General features: G+C 43.3%; 1 protein-coding gene across 1 annotated transcript in view; it reads left to right on the forward strand.

Annotated features, from left to right (window-relative positions):
- Positions 1-11,687: 11,687 nt before the first annotated feature.
- The window catches only part of LOC124622035 (15-hydroxyprostaglandin dehydrogenase [NAD(+)]-like), a 66,986-nt gene continuing 51,195 nt past the window's right edge, over positions 11,688-27,478 (forward strand). Inside the window, exon 1 of the mRNA XM_047147593.1 lies at positions 11,688-11,818. Coding sequence (XP_047003549.1) covers positions 11,726-11,818 — 93 coding nt within the window. The 5' untranslated portion in view covers positions 11,688-11,725. The remainder of the gene's footprint in view (positions 11,819-27,478) is intronic.

The raw sequence follows: 27,478 nt of genomic DNA on the forward strand, positions 1-27,478 counted from the left end.
TCAGACGATGTTCACAAACTGAAGAAGATACATCAGGACACTGAAAATGGTATTGCTGCTATTCCTCAGGCAGAGGCGTACGCGTGTCTCACTGTTTCATAGACTAATCACAATGATGGATCGCTATCAACGGCGGCCATTTCAGTGTCTGCTGTGATGTTCGTTAACAAGGGTCATTCCTGAGTCAGTCTTATTGAAAATATTTTCGGGGTCAATCTTGCGTTACCTACTCTGTATATGAATGTAGGTCAAGGAAGTGCCACTGATGTCTTTGAATCCAAACATTTTATAAACACGTATCTCAAACGCATTTTTCATTCAAGACCTAATACTGCGTGTAACATTCATGTGTGACCAGTTGGTTTCTTATCTCAGAATACTCATATTTATATGAATGGTGCCTGGACATGTCCGAAAGAACAACACCATTTGTTTTCGATCCCGTAACCATTTGCACATGATTAAACTGAAATCCAAACATTAGCCACAGTCAGGCACTGAAGTAAATTAGGTGGCGAAAAGTGGAACTTTGTGCCGGACGAGGGCACTAACCTGGATTTCCCACTGTACACAAGCAGTCACCTTAACCGCTTCGGCTAGGTGCGCTTCCTGACCAACACAAATGCCCAATGTGTTGCACGCTACATCTTTATCATCCCCTGCCCATCAACCTCATCACTCTTCGCCTCTTGCCGAGTCCTGCAAGATCATTAATTGCCATCAGGGCGCATATACGAGGGCAGTTCAATAAGTAATGCAACACATTTTTTTTCTGAAACAGGGGTTGTTTTATTCAGCATTGAAATACACCAGGTTATTCCCCAATCTTTTAGCTACACAACACTATTTTTCAACGTAATCTCCATTCAATGCTACGGCCTTACGCCACCTTGAAATGAGGGCCTGTATGCCTGCACGGTACCATTCCACTGGTCGATGTTGGAGCCAACGTCGTACTGCATCAATAACTTCTTCATCATCCGCGTAGTGCCTCCCACGGATTGCGTCCTTCATTGGGCCAAACATATGGAAATCCGACGGTGCGAGATCGGGGCTGTAGGGTGCATGAGGAAGAACAGTCCACTGAAGTTTTGTGAGCTCCTCTAGGGTGCGAAGACTTGTGTGAGGTCTTGCGTTGTCATGAAGAAGGAGAAGTTCGTTCAGATTTTTGTGCCTACGAACACGCTGAAGTCGTTTCTTCAATTTCTGAGGAGTAGCACAATACACTCCAGAGTTGATCGTTTGACCATGGGGAAGGACATCGATCAGAATAACCCCTTCAGCGTCCCAGAAGACTGTAACCATGACTTTACCGGCTGAGGGTATGGCTTTAAACTTTTTCTTGGTAGGGGAGTGGGTGTGGCGCCACTCCATTGATGGCCGTTTTGTTTGAGGTTCGAAGTGATGAACCCATGTTTCATCGCCTGTAACAATCTTTGGCAAGAAATTGTCACCCTCAGCCACATGACGAGCAAGCAATTCCGCACAGATGGTTCTCCTTTGCTCTTTATGGTGTTCGGTTAGACAACGAAGGACCCAGCGGGAACAAACCTTTGAATATCCCAACTGGTGAACAATTGTGACAGCACTACCAACAGAGATGTCAAGTTGAGCACTGAGTTGTTTGATGGTGATCCGTCGATGATCTCGAACGAGTGTGTTCGCATGCTCCGCCATTGCAGGAGTCACAGCTGTGCACGGCCGGCCCGCACGCGGGAGATCAGACAGTCTTGCTTGACCTTGCGGCGATGATGACACACGCTTTGCCCAACGACTCACCGTGCTTTTGTCCACTGCCAGATCACCGTAGCCATTCTGCAAGCGCCTATGAATATCTGAGATGCCCTGGTTTTCCGCCAAAAGAAACTCGATCACTGCCCGTTGTTTGCAACGCACATCCGTTACAGACGCCATTTTAACAGCTCCGTACAGCGCTGCCACCTGTCGGAAGTCAATGAAACTATACGAGACGAAGCGGGAATGTTTGAAAGTATTCCACAAGAAATTTTCGGTTTTTTAAACCAAAATTGGTCGAGAAAAAAAAAGTGTTGCATTACTTATTGAACTGCCCTTGTATTTATGTGAGTGGTGTCTGTTGTTTCCGACATGTCTGAAAGAATCAAGCCGGCCGCTGTGGCCGAGCGGTTCTAGGCGGTTCAGTCCGGAACCGCGCTGCTGCTACTGTCACAGGTTCGAATCCTGTCTCGGGCATGGATGTGTGGGATGTCCTTAGGTTAGTCATGTTTAAGTAGTTCTAAGTCTAGGAGACTGATGACCTCAGATGCTAAGTCCCATAGTGCTCAGTGTCATTTGAACCATTTGAAAGATTCGACACCATTTGTCTTTGATCCTGCAGCTGTGTATATACATGACGAAATTGAAAATCATACGTTAGCCGCAGTCGAGCACTGAAATAAGTTCAGTGGTGACAAGCGTAAATTTGTACCAGCCCGGGACACAAACCCAGGTTCTCCACTGCTTCAGCTATCTGAGCATGCTTCCAATCTAACTCAAATTCCCAGGTTGTCACAAACTGCTGGAAAAAATTATGACAATCCTTTAAATTCCTCAAGATTTATTACTGCAGTAATGCCCATGGAGAACACGAACTGATTACATTTACATGTCGACAGCACACAAGGTTCTGAGGTACCAGGTATTGACCCACGCTGAAACACCCACTTTACTGTGTATTGTAACCTCCATGGGCGGCAATGCGGGCACTCATTCTGGCATCCAGCCGATCGTACAGATGGCGAACGCTGTCCTGGGATAAGTTGTTTCACGCCTGCTCGACTGTTCACGTAGCTCTGTAAAAGTTGCTGGTTGATGAGTGGCACGAAACACTTCTCGTCCCATCATATACCATACGTGCTCGATTGAAGACAAATCTGGACATTGTTCTGGCCAGGGAAGTTGCTTCTTCACTGCTTGTAGAGCACGTTGAGTTTCAAGGACAGTGCGTGGGTGAACATCATGTTGTTGGAACAGCGCCACCTTTCTGCTGTAAGAAAGGGGCTTACAACATTCTGCAAGTATGGATCATTGGGCAGTCGTTAAAAGGTTTCGGGACTCAAGCCACCAGCCTATATAGCAATTTGCTATACACTCCAAAACCTTACAAACACTACAAGTGAAAGAGGTTGGGCGATAGCTGGAGGGGAGATGTTTGTCCTTTCCAGGTTTCGGAACACGAATGACGGTAGCGTCCCGCCATCTTCTGGAAAAGGTACTGTCGACCCAGAGTCGATTATAAAGGCGAAGGAGGTAGGACAGACTATGGTATGATAAATGCAGCGACATTTGGACGCGGATAGCATCCGGTCCAGGAGCAGAAGAGCTAGAGGCGGAGATTGCATGTCTGAGTTCCCACACAGAAAAAACGGCATTATAGCTTTCGCGATTTTGAGAGGAAAAGGCAAGAGGTCGCTCTTCTCCTGCCCGTCATTTTGGGAGAAGAGCTGGTGGGTAATTAGAAGGGCTCGAAATCTCAGCAAAGTGTTGATCCAATGAGTTAGAGATTGCGACTGGGTCCACTAAGGTATCCTGCGCGACAGTTAGCCTAGAAGTTGAGGAAAAACTGGATGTGACAGATATCTGTCGGATTCGACTCCAATCAACTGATGAGGGACTGAAGGTATTAGGCAAGGTATTAGGCCCGATTCACATTGGGACACAGGTGACGGTCACCAGCCTCGGTCACCGACAGAGATACATTCGTGTGAACTGGAGCGTTCACACTGGAACGCTACACTGCCTCACCGAGCCACCGTGACCCAGCAGTGACTCAGGCCCGCCACATGTGATGGATAAGGTCACTGTGTTGACAGCAGTTCCGCTGTACATGCATTACTTTGAATTGGAGTGTTCACATTGGAACACTGATCACAGACGCAGCGCTGCAGATTTGCCAACCGGCAGGCAATCATTTCTGAGACAGTGGCGCGAAATATTCACTGAACATTTACTGTACACACTGTACTCATGAATTTAGATTTGATTAACACGGTAGATTTTGTAAGTGAAGTAGAAAGCCTTCCTGCTATTTGGGGTGTGAAAAGCGATGACTATAGCAACAAACTGATGGAAACGAGTGCGTGGCAAGAAATTATAACGAAGTTTGTGCCTGATTTCAATGAGAAGAACATGGATAACAAAAACAAAATTGGTAAGTTGTATGTTCTTTTATAAAATGTAATACCTTATTTTTCGAAACACCAAAGGCTAGCGATATTTAGTTGCTACCCCTGTACGAGCCCATTTCACTAATTAATTAGTTGGAAATACCTGCGGTGGCAGACACCAGTGACCCGAGAGTGTTCACCACAGTCACCAGTGACCATCACTGGCAACCGTCACCAGTGTGCCAGAGTGAAAGGGGCCTTAAAGGAGCTGGTAAAGAAATCCCAGCTTGCCTTCTTGCTATCGCGTATGATCCGACGGCACCGCGCACGTAATTGCTTATAACGAATACAGTTGACCAACGTAGGATGATGGCGGAAAACGCGAAGAGGACGTTTCCGCTCATGTATTGCGTTACGGCACGCCTCGTTCCACCAAGGAACTGGGGACGTCAGGATAAAGGGGAGGTACGAGGTATTGAACGTTCGGCGGCTGTAAGAACAACTTCCGTAACATGAGTGACGTGATCATCGATGCAAGGAAATTGACGGTCATCAAACGTTGCTAGTGAGGAGAAAAGTGTCCAATCGGCTTGGAGAAACTTCCAGCGTCTTCAGTGCATAGATGGCAGTTGTGGCTGCAATCGATGGACACATGGAAAATAGTCACTCGAGTGTGTATTAGCAAGAGCATACCATTGAAAGCACCGAGCTAGCTGAACAGCACCGACCAGTAGGACCTAATGAGAGTAGGCTGACGTGGAGGCAGACAAAAATGTAGGTTTTCCAGTGTTGACACAAACAAAATCTTTTTGGTGGAGGAGGTCAAGCAATAGGGAGCCTCTCGGACAAGGACGCCGAAACCCCCAAAGCAGGTGGTGGTCGTTGAAGTCCATAACCAGCAAACAGGGAGGTGGAAGCTGACCAAGAAGATGAAGGAGATCGGGTCTTGCAATTGGTGTTGACGATGTAATGTGTATGGTACAAAGAGAAGTGAATCCAGAAAAGGGAAGATATACAGTGACAGCTTGGAAGGGATTGTGTAAGTGGATTTGGTGATAATGGAATGTATCACAGAGAAGAATCATAAGTCGCCTGTGTGCCGGAACGCCACCAACAGGTGGAGATCACACTGGACTGATTGGAAATGAGTGAAGACAAAGCGAACCTTTGTTTCCTGAAGACAGAAGATGACCAGGGAGAAGGACAGTAAGGGGATCGACAGTTCATCCCGATTGGAGCGAATTTCGTGGATATTCCAATGGATAATTGACATAGGATGGACGAAAAAAGGAGAAATCTCACCACAGTTGCTGTCAACTCAGCGACAGCTGAGAGATCGTGGCCAACGGCGTACAATGGCATTCAGCTAGAGACAGAAGATCCTGATCCATAGGTTGTTCAGGGCCGCTCCTGCCACCAGCGTTCGGATAGTTGATCAGCCACCAGCAGTGCATCTTGATGACGTGTGAGACAGCCGAGGGTGGTTACTGCTGGGTGGCGCTGTAGAAGAGGCACGCCATGGTGGAGGAGAGAAACTGTTTTCCTTGTGAGCCTTCTTGGAAACAGGACGATCAGATGAGGGAGGAGTTGATAGTTGTGAGGTCTGGGTACATAAAAAATCTTCATGAGCAGGCTTTTTTTTTTTTTTTTTAAGTCCAGGCATCCAATTTTGGGACCCATAATTTAGAAGCACCCGATGAAACTTGAGCCTTAGAGTGAGTGGGTGATAGTGCGGAGGTTGAAAGGGCGATCTTTGGGCTGGCCCATCTGACGACTTGTCGCTAAAGGTGAGATCGCAAGTCTGCATGGCTACCTCCTTAGTTGGTTGCTGAGAGGTGAGGACAGTGCCATATTTACCCATGGGGAGCACTGTGCCCTTTCTACTGGTGAATAACTTACGAAGCAGCAAAGGTAGACACCTTTTTATTCTCTCAGATTTCCTGAATTATTCGTTCATCTTAAAAAATGGGGCAATCTCTAGAGGAAGCAGCGTGGTCGTCCATTCAGTTGATGCAACGAGGGGATGGGGGTGGACAATCACCCTTGTGGGTATCCCTGCCATAGGTATTTCATTTGGCCATATGGTATGATTAAACCTCTGACACTGATAGCCACGCTTAGGGTTGGGCATGTAAGGGCGAATTGAAATTACCTTAATCCCACTTTAACATTCGATGGAAGTTGAATTCTACCAAATGTCAAGAAGAAGGGAGTGCGGGTCGGAACCTATTCCTTTTCAAAACTTTTCATTAATCGATGTACGGCCGTTACTCCCTGATCAGAGAGGTAATTTTGAACGTTCTCATTTGATAATCCGTTGAGTGATCTTGTGTGAACCACCTCGTACAATGAGTTTAAAGTATGGTGTACTTCCACCCAGACAGGGAAGGTGTGTAGCAGTGAAGTTCTAAGCAATTTTTGTGCCTGGAGGCACTGTCTGTTTCTAACAACACGGTGTCATTTCGTACCAGGGACAAGACTTCACAGAACCTGCAGTTGCGTCGACACCTTTCTGAATAACGGAAGGGTTGATTTTTGAGAAGTCTCAACCATTGTCAGAAGGAGAATCAACTAAGAACTTTTCCACTGATGGAAGAATTTTCTGTGGCTGAGACTCATCTAGCTTTCTCTTGTGGCCAGAAGTTGTAAAAGTAGATGAAACCATTGTGAAAGAATCCCACATGATTAGCGGTGTCTCTGATGGAGTGCTTCTTCCTAGTGGGGGCCCTCTCTGAGGGCACTCTCGCCTTAAGTGATTGTCCACACCTCAGGTCACACCTCCCGAGAAACGGAAGGAGGGACCAATCAGCATGTTCAGAAGGTACCAGCTAGGGTAATTACCCCTCCCTGGGCCTGGCCTTTACCAGGGGGTACGTACCTGTCCTACTTGTCTACCCGGGGCGGGGAATTACGCGTTGCCCCCGTCACGCTTACACATGGTTGGCCTTCAGACACGCACAGGGAGAAAAGAAGGAAAAAGGGAGGAACAAAGAAATGAAAAGAGCCCGCATCTCGTGGTCGTGCGGTAGCGTTCTCGCTTCCCACGCCCGGGTTCCCGGGTTCGATTCCCGGAGGGGTCAGGGATTTTCTCTGCCTCGTGATGGCTGGGTGTTGTGTGTTGTCCTTAGGTTAGTTAGGTTTACGTAATTCTAAGTTCTAGGGAACTGATGATCATAGATGTTAAGTCCCATAGTGCTCAGAGCCATTTTTTGAAAGAAATGAAAAGAAGAGAAGAATTCTCAAACGCTGCAATGGAGAAGAAGGCAAAGTAAGGATAGATACTTTACATTGTAGAGATAAGAGAAGAGAAACCACTTCGTTCGTTCACAAGTGTCCATCTCTGGACAGAGGCGAAAGAAATACTCCCAAAGAGAGGGAGATGGGGAAGGGAAGAAGAGGGGGGGGGGAGGATCAGGGACAGGGAAGGATATGGAAAGGGAAGTTATGCAGCGCGGAAAGGAAAGAGAGCTGCACGAACTCAGAGTCCTGTGTTCGCCACACGCGTATCCACAAAGAGTTTTGTACCCCCTGGGGGGGGGTGTTCTTATTTAGAGGTGACCAATTCTATGCATTTGTTATATTATGTTGAATGGTTCCCTCTTATAATGTCTAAGAGAAAAGAGTGTGAATGTTCTGAACTGTAATTTCGTTCTTATTGGTACTCCCTGTGTGTCATTGGGTGTGCGTCCATAGGCCTAAGGGTCAGTTAAACGAGAACGAGGCAGATACGGAAAAAATAAGAAAACTTGTTATTATATCAAAAGTAATCGCTATAACTGGTAATACATTTATTCCACTGTGAGGCAAGACGGTTTCATGGAAATGCGGTTATGTACAGAAAGATCATTGTACCCAGGCATGCACCTTTTCGTCCGAAACAAATTGACAGTCACTGATGCCTTTCTTCAGGACTCCAAAACCATGTAAAACGGATGAAGAGGCATCAGGACTGCATGGAAGATGTTTAAGACCTTCCCAGCGAAACTTCTGCCGTATACGCGAAACAACGCTGCAACATGTGAGTGGGCGTACGTGATGACAAAATTGTTTCGAGTACCACGCGGAGGCTTTGCTAGAGTTTCTTACTCGTTCTCCAGAGGCACTATATATTTAGTGGTTTATGCTAAGGATTTGTTGCTATTGCTACAGAGTCTGGACTAGCGCTGGATCAGGATATGGTTGTGCCCTGCGATGTACTCCCGACTCATTAGCAGCAGCAGCCTCTGTCCACAGGATGCCTTCCCGACCTATCAGACCTGTTGTCATTCGACTACGCAGTGGCACAGAGACAGCAGCAAATGTGCGCAGTCCAAAGCGCCCTGATCCAATGCTGGCAGATATCCTATAAAATTATTCTTATTTTTAAACCCTATTAATCAGTAACAACACATACACTTGCAGTTTATAAAGTGCTAGCAGTTAAACTTGCAGCAGTAGTGGAGTCTGGTAACTGTCATCTGTATCGCACATTTAAATTGATAGGAATTCAGTAGTATTGGTTGCACAATTGATAAAGTGGTAGAACACTAAAACTGGAAACTCTCAGTTTGGTAGGATGTCAAAACCGGAAATTGGTAAAAATGGTGTCACGACGTACGTACATCACATACGCCGCAATTTCATCACATATATATCTCAAATATATCACAATTCCGCAACGCACACATCTCAATTAGGCAACAGACGCTTCAAGTTTACGTCCTAAATACGTTGTACATACACATACGCCATACATACATAATCCATATGCTAGGGGAAGATACATTGGCAGTATGAAATAACGATGTCATAGCATAGTCTGTACAAATGTTAGCCGAAACGCGCTAAATGTGGAAACAAGTAAATTGACTATTTGGTAGGATGCCACCTCTGTAAATTGATGAAATTACCTGTAGGATAAACCAAAAAAATTGAAAACTTTATGCGGATATGTATCTGCCTACTGTGTAAATCCATTGATTCTTGCAGAAAAATATGCATGCAGTATACGTAATTAGCTGCCTGACGTTAAGTGTGGGTCTACTTCCAGCATCAAGCAAGCAACAGTTAATCACAGTGGCTGTCATGATGTAGCCCGTACTTGAAAGTATTCGAACAGCCTGCATTATTTATTAGTCTTCCACTAATAAATCGCAAAGCTGTAGGGCTTCACTGCTCTTTGGCAATTAGGTCTCCTTTCTAGGTCTGGGCTCTGTAGTAAAAGGATTGGGGTGTGGGTATTTATTACAAGAAATGAATTTATGATTGTTATTCTAATTCAGTCCCTGTAGGGAGGGATAGAGTTTAAAAAATGATGAAGTAAGTTACTTTGGCAACGTAGTGTGTGACGTCATAGCACATTCCCCCAAAATGGCGGTAAATATTAACGATAGATACTTTGGCATTACGGTGTGTGTGAACCCTACAAGAATGTTAATCCTCTAGGCGAAAAGAGAGAGAGAGAGAGAGAGAGAGAGAGAGAGAGACTAAACCTAAAAATAGTAACCAATAATAGCACCATTATTGCCTTCTATACCTAGCAGCAAATACTGGAGATTTTCTGTAAGCACTCAACAATTATTGAGATAAGTAATGCAGTTTCATTAAATATTTGGATGTCTTGAATATGCATTAGCGATAGCGTATGGTATTTGTTCGAAGTAATATCTTTATTAGGCAACTAGGAATTTTTCTGTCTGTACCAACATTCATTTTTATCGAGTTGGTGGTCCCTAAGCGTACTGAGTAGGTACTTCTGCAAGCCCCAGCTTGTCAAAAGAAACAGTCCGTCTACTGCCTTGGCCGGCCGCGGTGGCCGAGTGGTTCTAGGCGCTTCGGTCCGGAACCATGAGGCTGCTATGATCGCAGGTTCGAATCGTGCCTCGGCATGGATGTGTGTGATGTCCTCAGGTTAGTTAGGTTTACGTAGTTCTAAGTTTAGGGGACTGATGACCTCAAATGTTAAGTCCCATAGTGCTTAGAACCATTTGAACCATTTGGGATACACACCCACATGAACTGTTCAATGTTTTGGTGCATTCTACCAGTTTTACCAGTTTCCAGATTTGCTGTCCTATCAGTTTACCACTTTTATAGCTAATTTTACCAGTTTTCATATTTGGGGGGCCCTATCAAATTGTCAGTTTACCAATTTCCAGATTTAGAGCTACTCGTCTAACATTTTTATAGATGATGCTATGACATCGTTATTTTATACTAGCAAAATACCTTACCATGGTGTCCGCACGACATATGTATGGTGTATGTGTGGAGTATGTATGGTGTAAATGTGGCGTCTTTGTGGCGTCGCGTAACTATGGCACAGTTGTGGTTTATGTGGAGCAACTGTGGCGTATGCCATATGTAGGCCGTCGCGACGCCATTTTGTCAATTATACAGCCAATTTGCCAGTCTCCCGATTTGATTTCCAACCTAACTGCCAGTCCCACCAATATCCAGAATTACTGTCCTACCACTTTGTCAATCATGCAACTTGTACTACCAGTTTTTTTAGTAATTTAAAAGCGTGCTGCAGCTCTACGAAATGGAGATAAAGTTAAAAAAAATAAAAAAAGAGTTTTTATATGTCGGAGTATGCGAGATGCCTGTCTGTTACAACATCACAGCGTGCATTATAAGGAATTATAGAAAATAACAGTTGTCAGAGAGTTGTGCGTTGGTATCAACAATTTAGGTGCACTGGTTGCCTCTGTTAACAGAAAAATACCGGTCTACCAAGTGTACAAGATGTAACTCTAGAGAGAGTGACGGGAAATTTTGAACGTAGTCCAAAACATCAGCTGTCTGTGCAAGCCATAGGCTTGGTATGCCGCAGAAAAATGTGTAGGAGATTTTGCAGTAAGACGATCACCCCCTTGTTGGAACATCGACGTTTGTCATCTAAAAGAGGAACTTCCATATCACTGGATTGATCGTACTGGTGAAGGTGACTGTTCCCTTGGCCATACTGGTCGTCTGACTTAATGCCTTGTGACTTTTTCCTTTGAGAGTACATAAATGGAACAACTCAGAGAATGCAAAATGCTTCAGGTACGGAACGAAATTTATCACAGCTTGGACATGTGTCGTGTGGCCAGAGTGGCAGTCGTAGAACATTTGTAGTGTGTAGTATGTAAAATTGCTGACTTATAGTTCTCTTCGGGCCTCAGTCATATTTGTATATGAAATACTTCGGAAAAATTAGAGCTTTGAAAACGAATGAATCATTTATAGTAACCCTATATGACATCGTGAAAAGCCAGCTAGGTTGTCAGTCGAGACCGATGTAAGGAATAAAACGAACAAAGGCGAAAGCTCGGTGTTTACTGCTGTTTACAGATACCTTTGGATGTGGTGAGAGCGGAGTGATGATTAGATTAGTAATGGAAGAGACGAAAATAGACGACTGCATAAAAAGTCACCGTGTTTTGTCGGCGTAATGACGCTTTAACTTGCAACTACGCAGCACCTAACAGCCCATATCAGCTATACAAATGAACAACACGTGCATACTGATAGTTGTAAGATTACGTGTTACATAACAGCGCCTGTGGCTGGAATCGACAAATATTAGCGGTAACGACAGGCAGCCGCCACCTTAGGCACAGCAGCAGAACACCGACATGGAGCTGCAGGGCAAGGTGGCCATCGTTACGGGGGGAGCTTCAGGCATCGGCCTCGAGATGGTCAGGCACCTCCTCCAGGCGGGACTCAAGGTGAGTGGGTGTCCACATCTGGCACTGACTGCTCGAGATGAACCGTCAGAATCAGTCAGGGGATAGCATGCTGTTATTCTTTACGAACCACACCACCTCGAATGACTAAAACGGAAGAAAAATGATTTTAAAATACGGAGATGTGTTTGTTCTGCCTTCCATCAAGATCATTTAGCTGTAATGTTCTGCATTTGGGAGCATTCGACGTTAGACGATTAATGAGTCTAGAGATTTCAGAACACATGTTGTTGGAGAAACAACAGCGTGTACCGGACGCTTATGACTAGCCGATGCACAAGAGTCAAAAGCTGAGGCATTGTTTAACAAAAAATTAAACATCGGGTTTAAATAGTGTATTGTAGACAGTACTTGTTGTTGCAGTTATTGCTGTCTTCAGCCCGAGGACTGGTTTAATGCAGCTCTCTACGCTATGCTACTCTGTGCAGCCTCTTCATCCCCGAATAACTACTGCAATCTAAGTTAATTTTAACCTTCCTACTGTATTGATCCTTGGTTTCCCTCCACAATTTTACCCCGGCTGCCTCTCCCCTCCTCCTCACCATTACTTAATTGGCGATTCTTTTCATATATCAAGCTGTGTCCTATCGATCTATTTCGTCTTTGGTCAAGTTGTGCCGTAGTTTTCTTTTTTCTGCAGTTCTATTAAGTGCCTCCTCTATTCATCTAATCTTCACCATTTTTCTATAGCAACACATTTCAAAAAAGTCTATTATCTTTTTGCTTGAACTGCTAATCGTCCACTTTCGTAGAAGACTACACTCTACACAAGTATCTTCAGAGAAGAATTCCCCATGCTTACATTTATCTATGTTTCACAACTGTCGATATTTATCATCAACAATAAGATTCGCTACAGCTGTTCAATTTTATGCCATGTACCAGAGATACGCTATTTTAACTTAGTTTAACTTTCAGTTATTCGACTTTTATGGAACCACATTTTGTGTACGAACATGGGGTTTTCTCTTAAGAATTTTACTATAAGTTCGGTTTACTTTTTTTAATGCTCACAATTGGGATAATTGGCATAGGCGGCACCTGAAGATGGGACACAGGTCCCGAAAACGTTTCTTGTTTTCTTTCTCCTTTTTTTTTAATTGGCTTTCGGGACGTCCCATTCAGTTGTCGCAATAGAGAAATGTCAATTATGACGATATGAACGTAAGGAAAGTACAACATCCATTCCCCGAACGGTGAAAGTCTCCGACACGGTCGGGAATCAAACCTAGGCCCTTTGCTTATCAATCCACCACACTGCCCGCGCAGTTACTGAGCCAATGTCGAAGCCGGGTTGTACTTTCCTTTTAGGAAATAAAGAAACTTACAACTGGTCTTTTTTTTGGAAGGGGGGGGGGGCGCCACGAATTCCTCTCCTGTGCCAACTTCTTCATCTGAGATCAGCACTTGCAACGAACGTCCTCAATTATGTGCCGGATGTATTTCAATCTCCGTCTTCCTCTATAGTTTTCGCCCTCTACAGGTCCCTCTAGTACCACGCAAGTCATTTCCTCGTGTCTTAATAAATGTCCTACCATCCTGTCTCCTCTCCTTATCAGGTATTTCCACATATTCCTTTCCTCTCCCAGTCTGCGCAGAATCTCCTCATTCCTTAACTTATCAGTCCACTTAATTTTAACAATCGCTTGTAGCACCACATCTCAAATGCTTCGATTCTCTTCTGTTTCTGTTTTCCCACAGTCCATGTTTCATTCCTGCTAATTTCTTCCTCAAATTAAGGCCTATGTTTGATACTAGCAGTCTTCTCTTGGCCAGGAATGCCCTTTTTGCCAGAGCTAGTCTGCTTTTGATGTCCTCCTTGCTCCGTCGGTCATTGGTTATTTTGCTGCTAGGTAACAGAATTCTTTAACTGCATCAATTTTTTGACCATCAATCCTGACGTTAAGATTCTCGCTGTTCTCTTTTCTGCTATTTTACACTACTTTCGTTTTTTTCGATTTACTCTCAATCCATATTCCGTACTCATTAGATTGTTCATTCCATTCAGCATATCATGCAATTCTTTTCACTTTCACTCAGGTTGGCATATTTATTCGCAAATCGTATCATTGATATCATTTCACTTTGAATTTTAATTCCACTCCTCAATCTTTCTTTTATTTCCATCATTGCTCCTTCGATGTATAGATTGAACACTAGAGGGGAAAGACTGCATCCCTGTCTTACACCCGATTTAATACGAGCGCTTCTTTCTTTGTCGTCCACTCTTATTATTCCCTCTTGTCTCTTGTACATATTGTATATTACCCGCCCCTCCCTATAATTTACCCCTATTTTCCTCAGAAGTTCGAATATCTTGCACCATTATATTATTCTCGAATGCTTTCTACAGGTAACCTGGTCTAGATTTTTCTTTACGATTGTAGCGGATCTTTTCACTGATGACTTACATTTATGTTAGATGTTAAAAAATTCTTCTTTTTCACAAATGATTTTATGTTATAGCTAGTCCAAACTTCATATCCTTTCTACTGCGGCCATTACCAGTAATTTTGCTGCCCAAGTAGTAAAACTCATTAATTACTTTTATTGCCTCGTTTCTTAAATTGAGTCATGTAGCATCATGTGTTTTAATTCAACTACATTCTATTACCCTTGTTTCACTTTTGTTGATGTACGTCTTAGAACCTGTTTTCAACTGTGTATGCACACCGTTCAATTGATATTTCGTGTCCCTTGCAGTCTCTGAAAGAATTACATTATCGGTGGCAAATCACAAGGTTTTTTCTTGTTCTACCTGGACTTTAATTCTGATTGCAAATTTTTCTTTGGTTTTCCTTTACTACTTGCTCAATGTACAGATTGAATAACACGTGGGATAGGCTAAAATCCACTCTCAGTCTCTTCTCAATCACTGCTTCCCTATTATGGCCATCGACTTTATATTTGGAACCTGGTTTCTGTATCAGTTGTAAATAATCTTTCGTTCCTTGTATTTTATCCTCGCTACCTTCATTACTTCAAAGATTGTAGTCCACCCAACATTGTCAAAAACTTTTTCTAAATCTAAAAATGCTATAATTGTAGGTTTCCTTTTCTTTGAACTGTACGTTGTACTTACAGAACTATATTTTCCAAAACAGAAGTTGTCGTGTTCTTGTTTATTCTTCTATTCGTCATCGAAGTGCAAATGTTCAGCTTTAAGTTAAGTGATTGAAATAGGTCGGAACTGAACAGCTCATGCTATGGTTTAGATCATGTGACAGCTATCGGATTCGATAGTGAACTACCAGGTTGCGGATTCACCGTAAAATGTTACCCTTTTTTAGTGTGTATATTGTTCCATTCCACTGCGTTTTAATCACTTCTTTGTAAATCAACATTTGCACTTCTATGACGAACAAGGCAGGAACGTTCAACACAGCAGCTTATATTTTCATAAATATGATTTACTTAGTACTGCCTGAGTTATCACATATTCTTTGCAGCAAATGTTTAGCGTCTTGGCAAATAACACCTCTTTTATGACTCTCGTGAACTTATCGGTCACAATTGTCTAACGTGGTATTGTTTCTTCAGCAACGCGTGTTTGTATAGTGTTCATATTCGCTAAGCTTTAAACCGATTGTACACAAGTGCTGAGTGTAACAGATAAACAACAGTGACGAGTGTTAATGTAGATACATCTCACACATCTCCGTATTTTAGAATCATTTGTATTCTGTTTCAACCGTTCGAACTGCGGAACTTCCCTTGTTAAAGCCATTAAGTCCTCGCTGCCAATTGATCTTTTTAAATATACATATTATCAGATTGACGGACGTGAAATGTTGGATTTATTGCAAACAAAAAGTTGCTTGGTGTGATGTTTAACTGTCAAAACTCTTTTTTGCAATCAGTTACTAAATTTAGGACATTTCGAGAACAAAGGACGCTAGGAAGGCAAAAGGTCAAAAAGTTCCTCTCTTCAAGGCCTAACCATTTTACACATAAAATGTTGCTTTAACTGTCAAAGTGACTTGCTTCGAACGAAGCACTAAACGCAGGACATTTTGAAAATAAAACACGCTAGGAAAGCCAATTTATATATGTGTTTGTGGTAACACCTCAGCGTTGTCGCTGGTCTAAGATGACTACTGGTTCTCCTGCAGCTGTTAGCACTTCTCGGTGGAAAGCTGGCAACAGTCACTGCTAGTTGCCAGGGAACTTCTTACGCCGACTATAGAATGTCTCAGGTATCACCTGCGAACCATGTTTCTTATATCGTGGCAACGGATGAATCTCTCTCAAAGAACAGGACGATCATTAATTGCATCTGTTTGTCTACATTATTACGAAATTTGAACCAATTCGCACAAGTTTGAAAAATAGAAACGGCGTACATAAAAACACTCACAAAATTTGTGTTTTTTGCATGTAAAATCAGAATGAAGCGAGTTTTCAATGTTATCTTATTGCATTTTGTTTTACTTATCGCCGACCGCTGTGACCGAGCGGTTCTAGGCACTACAATCTGGAACCGCTACGGTCGCAGGTTGGAATCCTGCCTCGGGCATGGATGTATGTGATGTCCTTAGGTTAGTTAGGTTTAAGTAGCTCTAAGTTCTAGGGGACTGATGGCCTCAGCTGTTAAGTCCCATAGTGCTCAGAGCCATTTGACCATCAATCCTGACGTTAAGAATCTCGCTGTTCTCTTTTCTGCTATTTTACACTTCTTTCGTCTTTTTTCGATTTACTCTCAATCCATATTCTGTACTCATTAGATTGTTCATTCCATTCAGCATATCATGTAATTTTTTTTCACTTTCACTCAGGTTAGCAGTGTCACTCGCGAATCGCATCATTGATATAATTTCAATTTGAATTTTAATTCCACTCCTCAATCTTTCTTTTATTTCCATCATAGCTCCTTCGATGTATAGATTGAACACTAGAGGGGAAAGACTGCATCCCTGTCTTACACCCGTTTTAATACGAGCGCTTCTTTCTTTGTCGTCCACTCTTATTATTCCCTCTTGGCTCTTGTACATATTGTATATTACCCACCTCTCCCTATAATTTACCCCTATTTTCCTCAGAAGTTCGAATATCTTGCACCATTATATTATTCTCGATAGCTTTCTACAGGTAACCTGGTCTAGATTTTTCTTTACAATTGTAGCGGTTCTTATCACTGATGACTTACATTTATGTTAGATGTTAAAAAATTCTTCTTTTTCACAAATGCTTTTATGTTATAGGTAGTCCAAACTTCATATCCTTTCTACTTCGGCCATTACCAGTAATTTTGCTGCCCAGGTATTAAAATTCATTAACTACTTTTATTTCCTCACCTAAATTAAGTCATCTAGCAACATCTGCTTTAATTCAACTACATTCTATTACCCTTGTTTCACTTTTGTTGATGTACGTCCTATAAACTGTTTTCAACTGTATATGCAAACCGTTCAATTGATCTTATTTCCGTTAAAACCTTTCCGCTCATTGAGTTCAGTTAAGAACGAATTTTACGTGCAACGTATCGTCAACTATAAACCATCATATTTCGTTAATAGATAAAGACTATTCGATAAAAAAATTCTTTTCGACTGTATCCATTTATCTAATTTCCTGGAACGTTTGAACCGATTCGTACAAGTTTAAAGTATAGAAGTGGCGTGCTTCAAAGACCTCCCAGGAAAATGTGTTTTTTGCACGCAAAATCCAAGCGAAGCAAGATTTCTTTTCAAACGTTTAAAATTTCTCTTAGACTAAGGTCTGCTGCACCGATGGACCAAATTTAAACTATCGGTCTCGCTCCAGTCCGGAGTTATTTAAGGATGGCTGTTTTTGCACTTAAAATCCGAACGGTGCACGTAAAGATGGTGCCATTAGTTGAACATTAATTTTAGCCTAATTGAAATCTTTTACAAAAGGAATTAATCGATTCGGACAATATTGCTGGACGCCGGGCTCCGGTTCTCTGTACGATGAGCCACAACTGCAATAAGACATGTTCGAGTAGCTGTACAAATGGCCGCTGGTCCGGGCTAGTCCAAAAACTTTCTACCTCATGTTCCTAACTCAAACAGGAAGCACCAAGCACCCCCTATCCCCACCCACCCACCAAATGTGATTTTGCTTGCTGCTTCCTTTTCAGACACGTTTGTTGCAGTGCTTGCCCTTTGTAACGATTTCCGGGAGCGTTTAAGATTTTTGAAATTCTGTTTTTACTCCGATGAGTTGTGAAGATGTAAAAAAGTGTTCAGTGAACGACGAATGGTCTCTTTTCACAGCCATGTAAATCACAGAGATATTGTTATCAATTCGGTGTTTTCAAATCCACCTATAGTACTTTCCATTGCAAGTATCACAGTTCTAAAATAGGCGAATGCAGCGACAGTTCACTCTTCGACATGCGATGGCCAGCTTCGAAGAAATTAAGATGGCTCAGATGGCTCTGAGCACTATGGGACTTAACATCTATGGTCATCAGTCCCCTAGAACTTAGAACTACTTAAACCTAACTAACCTAAGGACATCACACAACACCCAGCCATCACGAGGCAGAGAAAATCCCTGACCCCGCCGGGAATCGAACCCGGGAACCCGGGCGTGGGAAGCGACAAGAAATTAAGATATTTGTAATATATTTACCTCTTCTGAATATGAAATCGATCGCTTCCTTATGCGGAAATTCGTGATTTCATATCCAGATAAGGAAGGAGGAAGCGGAGTGTTGCAGGGCTGAGATACCAGTTTGAATGGGGCACAGAGGAAATTAATGTTAAATCTGTCCATGTCATTCACGTGTATCGAGTGCTGGTTGGTCTCTAAAAAAAATAAATGTGGTTCACAAAATAAGAAAAAATGCTTCTTTATGGAGAATTGAGAAGGGACTTAAAGATAGCAGTTAAGTTGTACGCACAAATACTCCATCAAGCGGTGTCCAACAAGAACGACAATTCAGCTAACTTGCAAAAGATTGCTATCGGAACGTGCCTGCAACGAGCGGAGCGAGTCGAACGGATGTTCTCGTCCATAACCCAGATGTTAGCTCCAGAGAAACTGCAAGAGACTCAGCAATAAAGTGCGATGTTCGCATTTTGCTCGCAAAAAGGTTCCACCTGTATCACGTGTCACGTTAAAAGTGGCCGCATTTCGGATAACAGAGGTTCACTTGTCCTTATCACAAGGAGTTTGCGTAGCTGAGCGCCAACTGTGCACAAACACTGCAGTTAACATTATTTATTCGGGCCTGAGGGCTCCAGCGTCATCCACAAACAGCATTATCCGTCCCTGTACTGACTGACCAAGGCACTCCATCCCACAAGCTGACATCCGGCACCTGCACAAACACAAACCATGCACGTTTGCATTCTTGTATTCATGATGGGTACACCGATTATTAATGTACCAGCATTTCACATTTGCAATGACTTATCTCGCACCTACATTAACGCCGGCCGAAGTGGCCGTGCGGTTAAAGGCGCTGCAGTCTGGAACCGCAAGACCGCTACGGTCGCAGGTTCGAATCCTGCCTCGGGCATGGATGTTTGTGATGTCCTTAGGTTAGTTAGGTTTAACTAGTTCTAAGTTCTAGGGGACTAATGACCTCAGCAGTTGAGTCCCATAGTGCTCAGAGCCATTTGAACCAACCTACATTAACCTGTGATCTTGCAATGTTAATCACTTAAATATGTTACCTACACAAATGTATTCACGAAATTATTTTTTGGTGTTACGACTTTTTTCTGTCAATGTAGATAAAGCACAGCCGCCTCTGGCACCACAGAGCCGCGCCAACTTGACGCTACCAGATCTGGCTTCGAAAATAACCTTAAACTGACTTCTCATGCTGCTACCTTGAATCTAAACCAAGGGACTTCATCTGAATTTGCCTAGTTGCATGCAACTGTTATTATGCCCACATTCATTCAAAGCGAACAAGAATCCATGTTTCGGGTAAGTGGTAACGGGTACATTTAGTACTGAGTTAATAACGAGCATCAAAACCGGTTGAGGGATTAGTGAACACAGGATTGTCGTAGCGAGATTGAATATTGTAATCCCCAAATCCTCGAAAAATAAGCGAAAATATACCTGTTCAAAAAATCAGATAAAAATAAAATAAAAGCAAATACAAATTCACTTGACGCCTTCCTGAGAGAGAATCTCTACTCATTCCAAATTAATAACATAAGTGTAGACCAGATATGGCTTGAATTCAAAGAAATAGTATCGGCAGCAATTGAGAGATTTATACCAAATAAATTAACAAACGACGGAGCTGATCGTTCTTGGTACACAAAACGGGTTAGAACACTCTTGCAGAAACAACAAACAAATATGCCAAATTCAAACAGACGCAAAATCCCCAAGATTGGCGATCTTTTACAGCATCTCGAAATTAAGTGTGGACTTCAATGTGAGATGCTTATAACAGTTTCCACAACGAAACTTTGTCGCGAAACCTGGCAGAAAAACCAAAGGGATTCTGGTCGTATGTGAAGTATGTTAGCGGCAAGAAACAATCAATGCCTTCTCTGCGCGATAGCAATGGAGATACTATCGAAGGCAGTGCTGCCAAAGCAGAGTTACTAAACACAGCCTTCCGAAATGCCTTCACAAAAGAAGACGAAGTAAATATTCCAGAATTTGAATCGAGAACAGCTACCAACATGAGTAACGTAGAAGTAAATATCCTCGGAGTAGTGAAGCAACTTAAATCACTTATTAAAACCAAGTCTTCTGCTCCAGACAGTATACCAATTAGGTTCCTTTCGGAGTATGCTGATGCATTAGCTCCATATTTAACTATCATATACAACCGTTCGCTCGACGAAAGATCCGTACCCAGAGACTGGAAAGTTGCACAGGTCACACCAATATTCAAGAAAGGTGGTAGGAGTAATCCACTAAATTACAGTCGCATATCGTTAACGTCGATATGCACCAGGATTTTGGAACATATATTGTGTTCGAACATTATGAACTACCTCGAAGAAAACGGTCTATTGACACACAGTCAAAATGGGTTTAGAAAACATCGTTCCAGTGAAACACAACTAGATCTTTATTCACATGAAGTGTTGAGTGCTATTGACAAGGGATTTCAGATCGATTCCGTATTTCTGGATTTCCGGAAGGCTTTCGACACGGTTCCACACAAGCGGTTCGTAGTGAAATCGTGTGCTTATGGAATATGGTTTCAGTTATGTGACTGGATTTGTGATTTCCTGTCAGAGAAGTCGCAGTTCGTAGTAATTGACGGAAAGTCATCGAGTAAAACAGAAGTGATTTCTGGCGTTCCCCAAGGTAGTGTTATAGGCCTTTTGCTGTTCCTTATCTATAAATGATTTGGAGACAATCTGAGCAGCCGTCTTCGGTTGTTTGCAGAAGAAGCTGTCGTTTATCGACTCATAAAGTCATCAGAAGATCAAAACAAACTACAAAACGATTTAGAAAAGATATCTGAATGGTGCGAAAAGTGGCAGTTGACCCTAAATAACGAAAAGTCTGAGGTCATCTACATGCTAAAACGAACTCGTTAAACTTAGGTTACACGATAAATCAGTCTAATCTAAAAGCCGTAAATTTTCAACTAAATACCTAGGTATTACAATTGCGAATAACTTAAATTGGAAGGAACACATAGAAAATGTTGTGGGGAAGGCTAACCAAAGACTGCGGTTTATTGGCAGAACGTTTAGAAAATGTGACAGACCTACTACGGTGACTGCCTACACTACGCTTGTCCGTCCTCTTTTAGAATACTGCTGCGCGGTGTGGGATCCTTACTAGATAGTACTGGCGGAGTACGTCGAAAAAGTTCAAAGAAAGGCAGCACGTTTTGTATTATCGCGAAATAGGGGAGAGAGTGTCAGAGAAAAGATACAGGATTTGGGCTGGACGTCATTAAAAGAAAGGCGTTTTTCGTTGCGACGGAATCTTCTCACGAAATTCTAATCACCAACTTTCTCCTCCGAATGCGAAAATATTTTGTTGACACCGACCTACATAGGGAGGAACGATCACCACGACAAAATCAGGAAAATCAGAGCTCGTACGGAAAGATATAGGTGTTCATTCTTTCCGCGCGCTATACGAAATTGGAATAATAGAGAATTGTGAAGGTGGTTCGATGAACCCTGTGCCAGGCACTTAAATGTGATTTGCAGAGTATCCATGTAGATGTAGATGTAGACTGTCACTTCTGGTTATGGTGAGAATAAAGACATATACTTTCAGTTCCCAGCGTGATCTTCCTCCCTAGAACGGAAAACATGAGCATGAAAAATACTGGCACATGCAGGCAGAGAAAAGATAGTCTGCCGGGTTCAATGAGTCAAACCACCAAAATGATACGAGAGGAGGAACGGCTGACGCCCTTCAGCTTCACCAGAAGATTAGCGAGCGAGACATCAGAAGCCGAGTGGAATACAGTTTCAAATTGTGTCGAGCGGATGGAAGAGTACGGGTATGGCCATAACCTCATGAATCCATGGACCCTTCCTGTCAGCAGGGGAAGTTCAAGCTGGTGGAGCCTCTGTAATGGTGTTATGCGTGTGCAGTTGGAGTGATATATGATCCCTGATAAGCGTATATACGACTCTCACAGGTGACACGTACGTAAGCATTCTGTCTGATCGCCTGCATCCGTTCCAGTCCTTTGTCCATTCCGACTAACTTGGGCAATTCCATCAGGACATTGCAACACCCCACACGTCCAGAATAAATACAGAGTGGCTCCAGGAACACTCTTCTGAGTTTAAACACTTCCGCTGGCCATGAAACCCCTCAGACACGAACGTGATTGGGCATATCTGGGATGCCTTGCAATGTACTGTTCAGAAGAAATCTCCACCCTTAGCACTCTTACGCATTTATGGATAGCCCTGCAAGATTCAGGGTGTCAGTTCCCACCTGCACTCCTTCAGACATTAGCTGAGTCCATGCAACGTCGTGTTGCGGCACTTCTGCGTGCTCCCGGGGGCCCTACACGATTGTACGCAGGTGTATAAGTTTCTTTGGCTCTTCAGTGTATTACATTTAATACATTTACGATCAGGGTCAATTTCGAGAGCCTGCACCATTCATCAGTTCTCTGTAGTTCATTCTGCAACAACTTAATCATTTGCGAACAGTCTTTAAGATTTTCCGACGCTTTCTAACATATTATTTATGCTCTCTGTCAACAGTAATCGTCCTATCACACTCCCTCGGGGTGCTACGGAAATCAGCTTTGCATTTGTGGACTTTATTTCGTTAAGTTCTGTCTGCGACTAAGTCTTGAGTCATGCCCGCCTGGTTAGCCGTTCGGTCTAACGCACGGCTTTCCGGGTTGGGAAGGAGCGCCTTGTCTCCGGCACGAATCCGCCTAACGGACTTGTCTCGAGGTCTGGTGAGTGGGTCAGTCTGTGGGTGGTTTTTAGGCGGTTTTCCATCTGCCTCGGCGAATGCGGTCTGGTTCCCCTTGTTCCGAATCAGGGGGTACACATACGCGTACGCGTACGCCACCATTACTCTTACACGCAAACATAGGGGCTACACTCGTCTAGTGTGAGACGTTTCGCGGCTGAGGGGGCGAGGGGGGGGGGGTATTCCACCGGGGCCCAAACGGCACAATATCGCTGAAAGAGTGGTTCGGTGTGGGGCGGCGTAGGGCTGAAGTGGACTGCGGTAGTCGTCGTGGGGTCGTGGACCACTGCGGCTGCGGCGGGGACGGAGCCTCTCCGTCGTTTCTAGGTGCCCGGTTAACATACAATACAAGTCTTGAGTCCAGTCACAAGTCTGGTCTGATTCCCTGTCAGCTCGTATTTTTTCCGCAAACTGGAATGTGCGACGGTTTTAAATGTCTTCCCGAAGTCAACGAACACGGTATCAACCTGCACGTCGTTGTATGCAGCCCTGTGGATCTCATGGAGGAACAGAGAGGGCTGTGTTTCACGTGTAACTTGGTACACCATTCCACATCAGTGGTTTTCGACAGACATTCTTCGTTTTCTGATTAACGTCTACCGGTGCTGGTCCTTCGGCTGCCAACAAATCCAATAGCACGTTGGTCCTGTTTGGACGCACTTGGTAATAACGTCACTGTACTTCACAAAGCATTTACTGCACGGATGTTGGAAATACACGAAAGCCACACTAATCCCGTGACGAGGTGAGAAAAGTAATGGGATAGCGATATGCACGTATACAGCTGGTTTTGTTATGCGAACACATAGTAAAAGGGCATTGATTTGGCTGGGCTGTTCTTTGTACTCAGATCATTCACAGGTAAGGTGTTGGATTGATTGTGGCAGCAGGACTGGAATAAACGGAATTAGAACGCAGAATAGTAGTTGGATCTAGACGCATGGAACATTTCATTTCGGAAATCGTTAGGGAATTCAATATTCCGAGGTCCACAGTGTCAAGAGCGTGCCGAGAATACCAAATTTCACATATTACCTTTCACCACGGATAACGCATTGGCCGACGGTCTTCATTTAACGACCGAGGGCAAAGGCTTTTGCGTTGAGATGTCAGTACTCATAGAGAAGCAACATTTCGTGAAATAACCGCAGAAATCGATTCGGGACGAACGACTAACGTATCCATTAGGACAGTGCGGAGAAATTTGGGCTATGTCAGCAGGGGACCGAAGCATGTGCCTTGCTGTCTGCGGCGCCTATCCTGAACTGATGATATGTCGATTGGACCCTAGACGACTGGAAAATTGTGGTCTGGTCGAATGAGTCCCGATCTCAGTTGGTAAGAGATGATGACAGAGTTCGAGTGTGGTGCAGACTCCACGAAGCCATAGATCACAGCTATCAACAAGGACTGTGTAAGCTGGTGGTTGTTCCATGATGGTGTCGGCTTTGTTTACATGAAATAGATTGGGTCCTCTTGTCCAACTGAACCTATCATTGACTGGAAATTGGTTAGAAAACCAACTCGAGATGGGAACATATTAGATATCTTGGCGACAAACAGACCTGATATATTTGAGCAAGTTAATCTAGAAGAAGGTATTGGCGACCAATAATGTCGGTGTGGCTTCTATGTCAGTGGAAGTTTAAAAAAAAAAAAATAGAAACAGCGTAGAGTTTTCTTGTACGGGAAAGCAAATAAAAGTGTCATCAATGAATATCTTTATAGTCAGCTCCAAGCATTCACAGCGGGACCCAAAGATATTGAGCATCTTTGGTCGGAATTTGAAGGTATTGTCCATCATGCGCCTAGCAAAAATATAGGGGAGGGAAAGGATCCACTTTGGTACAACAAACATATTAGGGAGTTGCTGAGAAAGCAGAGAATATTGCACAGTCGTTTTAAACGTATTCACTGCCCCATTGACAAACAGATGTTACCCGAAATGAAAGCAGCTCTAAGAAGGACAATGCGAGATTCTTTTAATAAATTTGAAATCTGCTGATTCTATAAATAACCCCGAAAAATTTGGTCGTACGTAAAATCTATGAACGCTACAAATAATTCAATACCTTTTCTTGCTGACGCTACGTGTAATGCAACTGATGATGATAAACGGAAGCCAGAAATTTTAAATCTAGCTTTCAAAAACTCGTTTACGGTACAGAACTGCAGCAGCATCCCCCCTTTCAATTATCGAACAAACACAAGGATGGATGACATAGTGTTTAGTGTATCTGGGATTGTAAAACAGTTAAGATCCTTAGACACCAGGAAGGCATCTGGCCCAGACGGTATCCCCGTATGATTATATGTTGAATGTGCTACAAATATAGTACCATTCTCATCCATCATCTATCAGAGATAATTGGAACAGCGGAAAGTTCCACGGGACTGGAAGAAGGCCCATGTCATAGCAATCCATAAAAAATATAGAAAATTGGATGCACATAATTACTGGCCAATTTCACTGACATCGATTTGTTGTAGAATCATTGAACATATTTTGTGTTCAGATATAATGACCTTTTAAGACACTGAGAAGCTCATCTGCAGAAACCAGCACAGTTTTAGGAAACAGCGGACATGCGAGACCCAGCTGGCCCTCTTTGTGCGTGATATATAACAGGCTCTAGATACCGGCTCCCAGCTTGATGCCATATTTCTCGACTTTAGAAAGGCGTTCGACTCATTTCCGCACTGTCGCTTGCTCCAAAAAGTGCGCGCTTACGGTCTATCCGATGACATAAGCGGTTGGATAGAAAGGGTTTCTAATAGACAGGGAGCAGTATGTCGTCCTGAACGGGGTGACTTCAACAGAAACAAGCGTAACTTCAGGTATGCCCCAGGGCAGAGTAACAGATGCGCTGCTTTTTACGATTTACATAAACGATCTGGTTGATGGTATTGACAGCGGCATTAGACTATTTACCGATGATGCTGTAGTCTACAGGAAAGTAGTATCACATGAAAGTTGTGAACAAATCAATGAGGATTTGCAGAAAATAAATGCGTGGTGTATTGACTGGCAGTTATCTCTCAATATTAGTAAGTGTAACCTACTGCGTATAACAGGGCGAAAATCCCCATTAATGTACGAGTACAAAATAAATGCCCAGTCTTTGGAAGCGGTAACATCCATCTAGTATCTGGGTGCGACTATTCGAAATGATTTCAGATGGAATGATCAGATTACACAAGTAACGGGCAAGGTGAACTCTACATTAAGGTTTATTGGAAGAATCCTGAATCGATGCAGTCCTTCAACAAAGGAAATAGCTTACAATACGTTAGTTCGTCCAGTATTAGAGTAATGGTCGTCTGTGTGGGACTCTTACCAGTTGGGTCTGATTCAAGAGATTGAGAAACTCCAAAGAAGAACGGCAAGTTTCGTGACTGGTACACTGAGCCATCGCGAGAGCGTTACAAATCTCATAGAAAGTTTGAAGTGGGACACACTTGCAGATAGACGGCGCTCTAAACGGAAGGGACTGCTCACTAAATTCCGAAGTCCAATCTTCACCGAGGATGTAGATCACATATTGTTACCACCAACTTTCAAATCGCGCAATGATCACCATTCAAAGCTAAGGGAAATTAGAGCTCGTACTGAGACGTTCAGACAGTCGTTTTTCCCTCGCGCGATCCGCGAATGGAACAGAGGGGGTGAAATATGACTTTGGAAAGAATTGTGCCCTCTGCCACACACCGCTTGATGGCTAGAGGAGTATATATGTAGATGTAGATGTTCGGCTACTGGGAGACCGTTGGCAGCCAGTGTGTATACCTGCATTAGAGTTGTGCTACGTTACCTTTACGCTGCAGCAACACTCTCTAATGGAAACTCTTTGATACTCCTTATAAAATAAGAACATAATGACCCTCCATATAGGAATAATTAATCAACATCGAGAAGAGTAATGCATATCAGTGCCAGTGATGGTTAGCAAAAAATGGTTCAAATGGCTCTGAGCACTATGGGACTTAACATCTATGGTCATCAGTCACCTAGAACTTAGAACTGCTTAAATCTAACTAACCTAAGGACGTCACACAACACCCAGTCACCACGAGGCAGAAAAACCCCTGACCACGGCGGGAATCGAACCCGGGAACCCGGGCATGGGAGTCGAGAACGCTACCGCACGACCACGAGCTGCGGACGTTGATTAGCAGTTAATTAACGTAATATACATTTTTATTCAGAACTGCATGGTGTATATAATTTCGAAGCCACTCTGCAAGCTCACTGGGATGAGCTGCCAGCGCTCGGGTGAGCAG

The sequence above is a fragment of the Schistocerca americana genome, chromosome 7 (genome assembly GCF_021461395.2).
Source record: "Schistocerca americana isolate TAMUIC-IGC-003095 chromosome 7, iqSchAmer2.1, whole genome shotgun sequence".
NCBI lineage: Eukaryota > Metazoa > Arthropoda > Insecta > Orthoptera > Acrididae > Schistocerca > Schistocerca americana.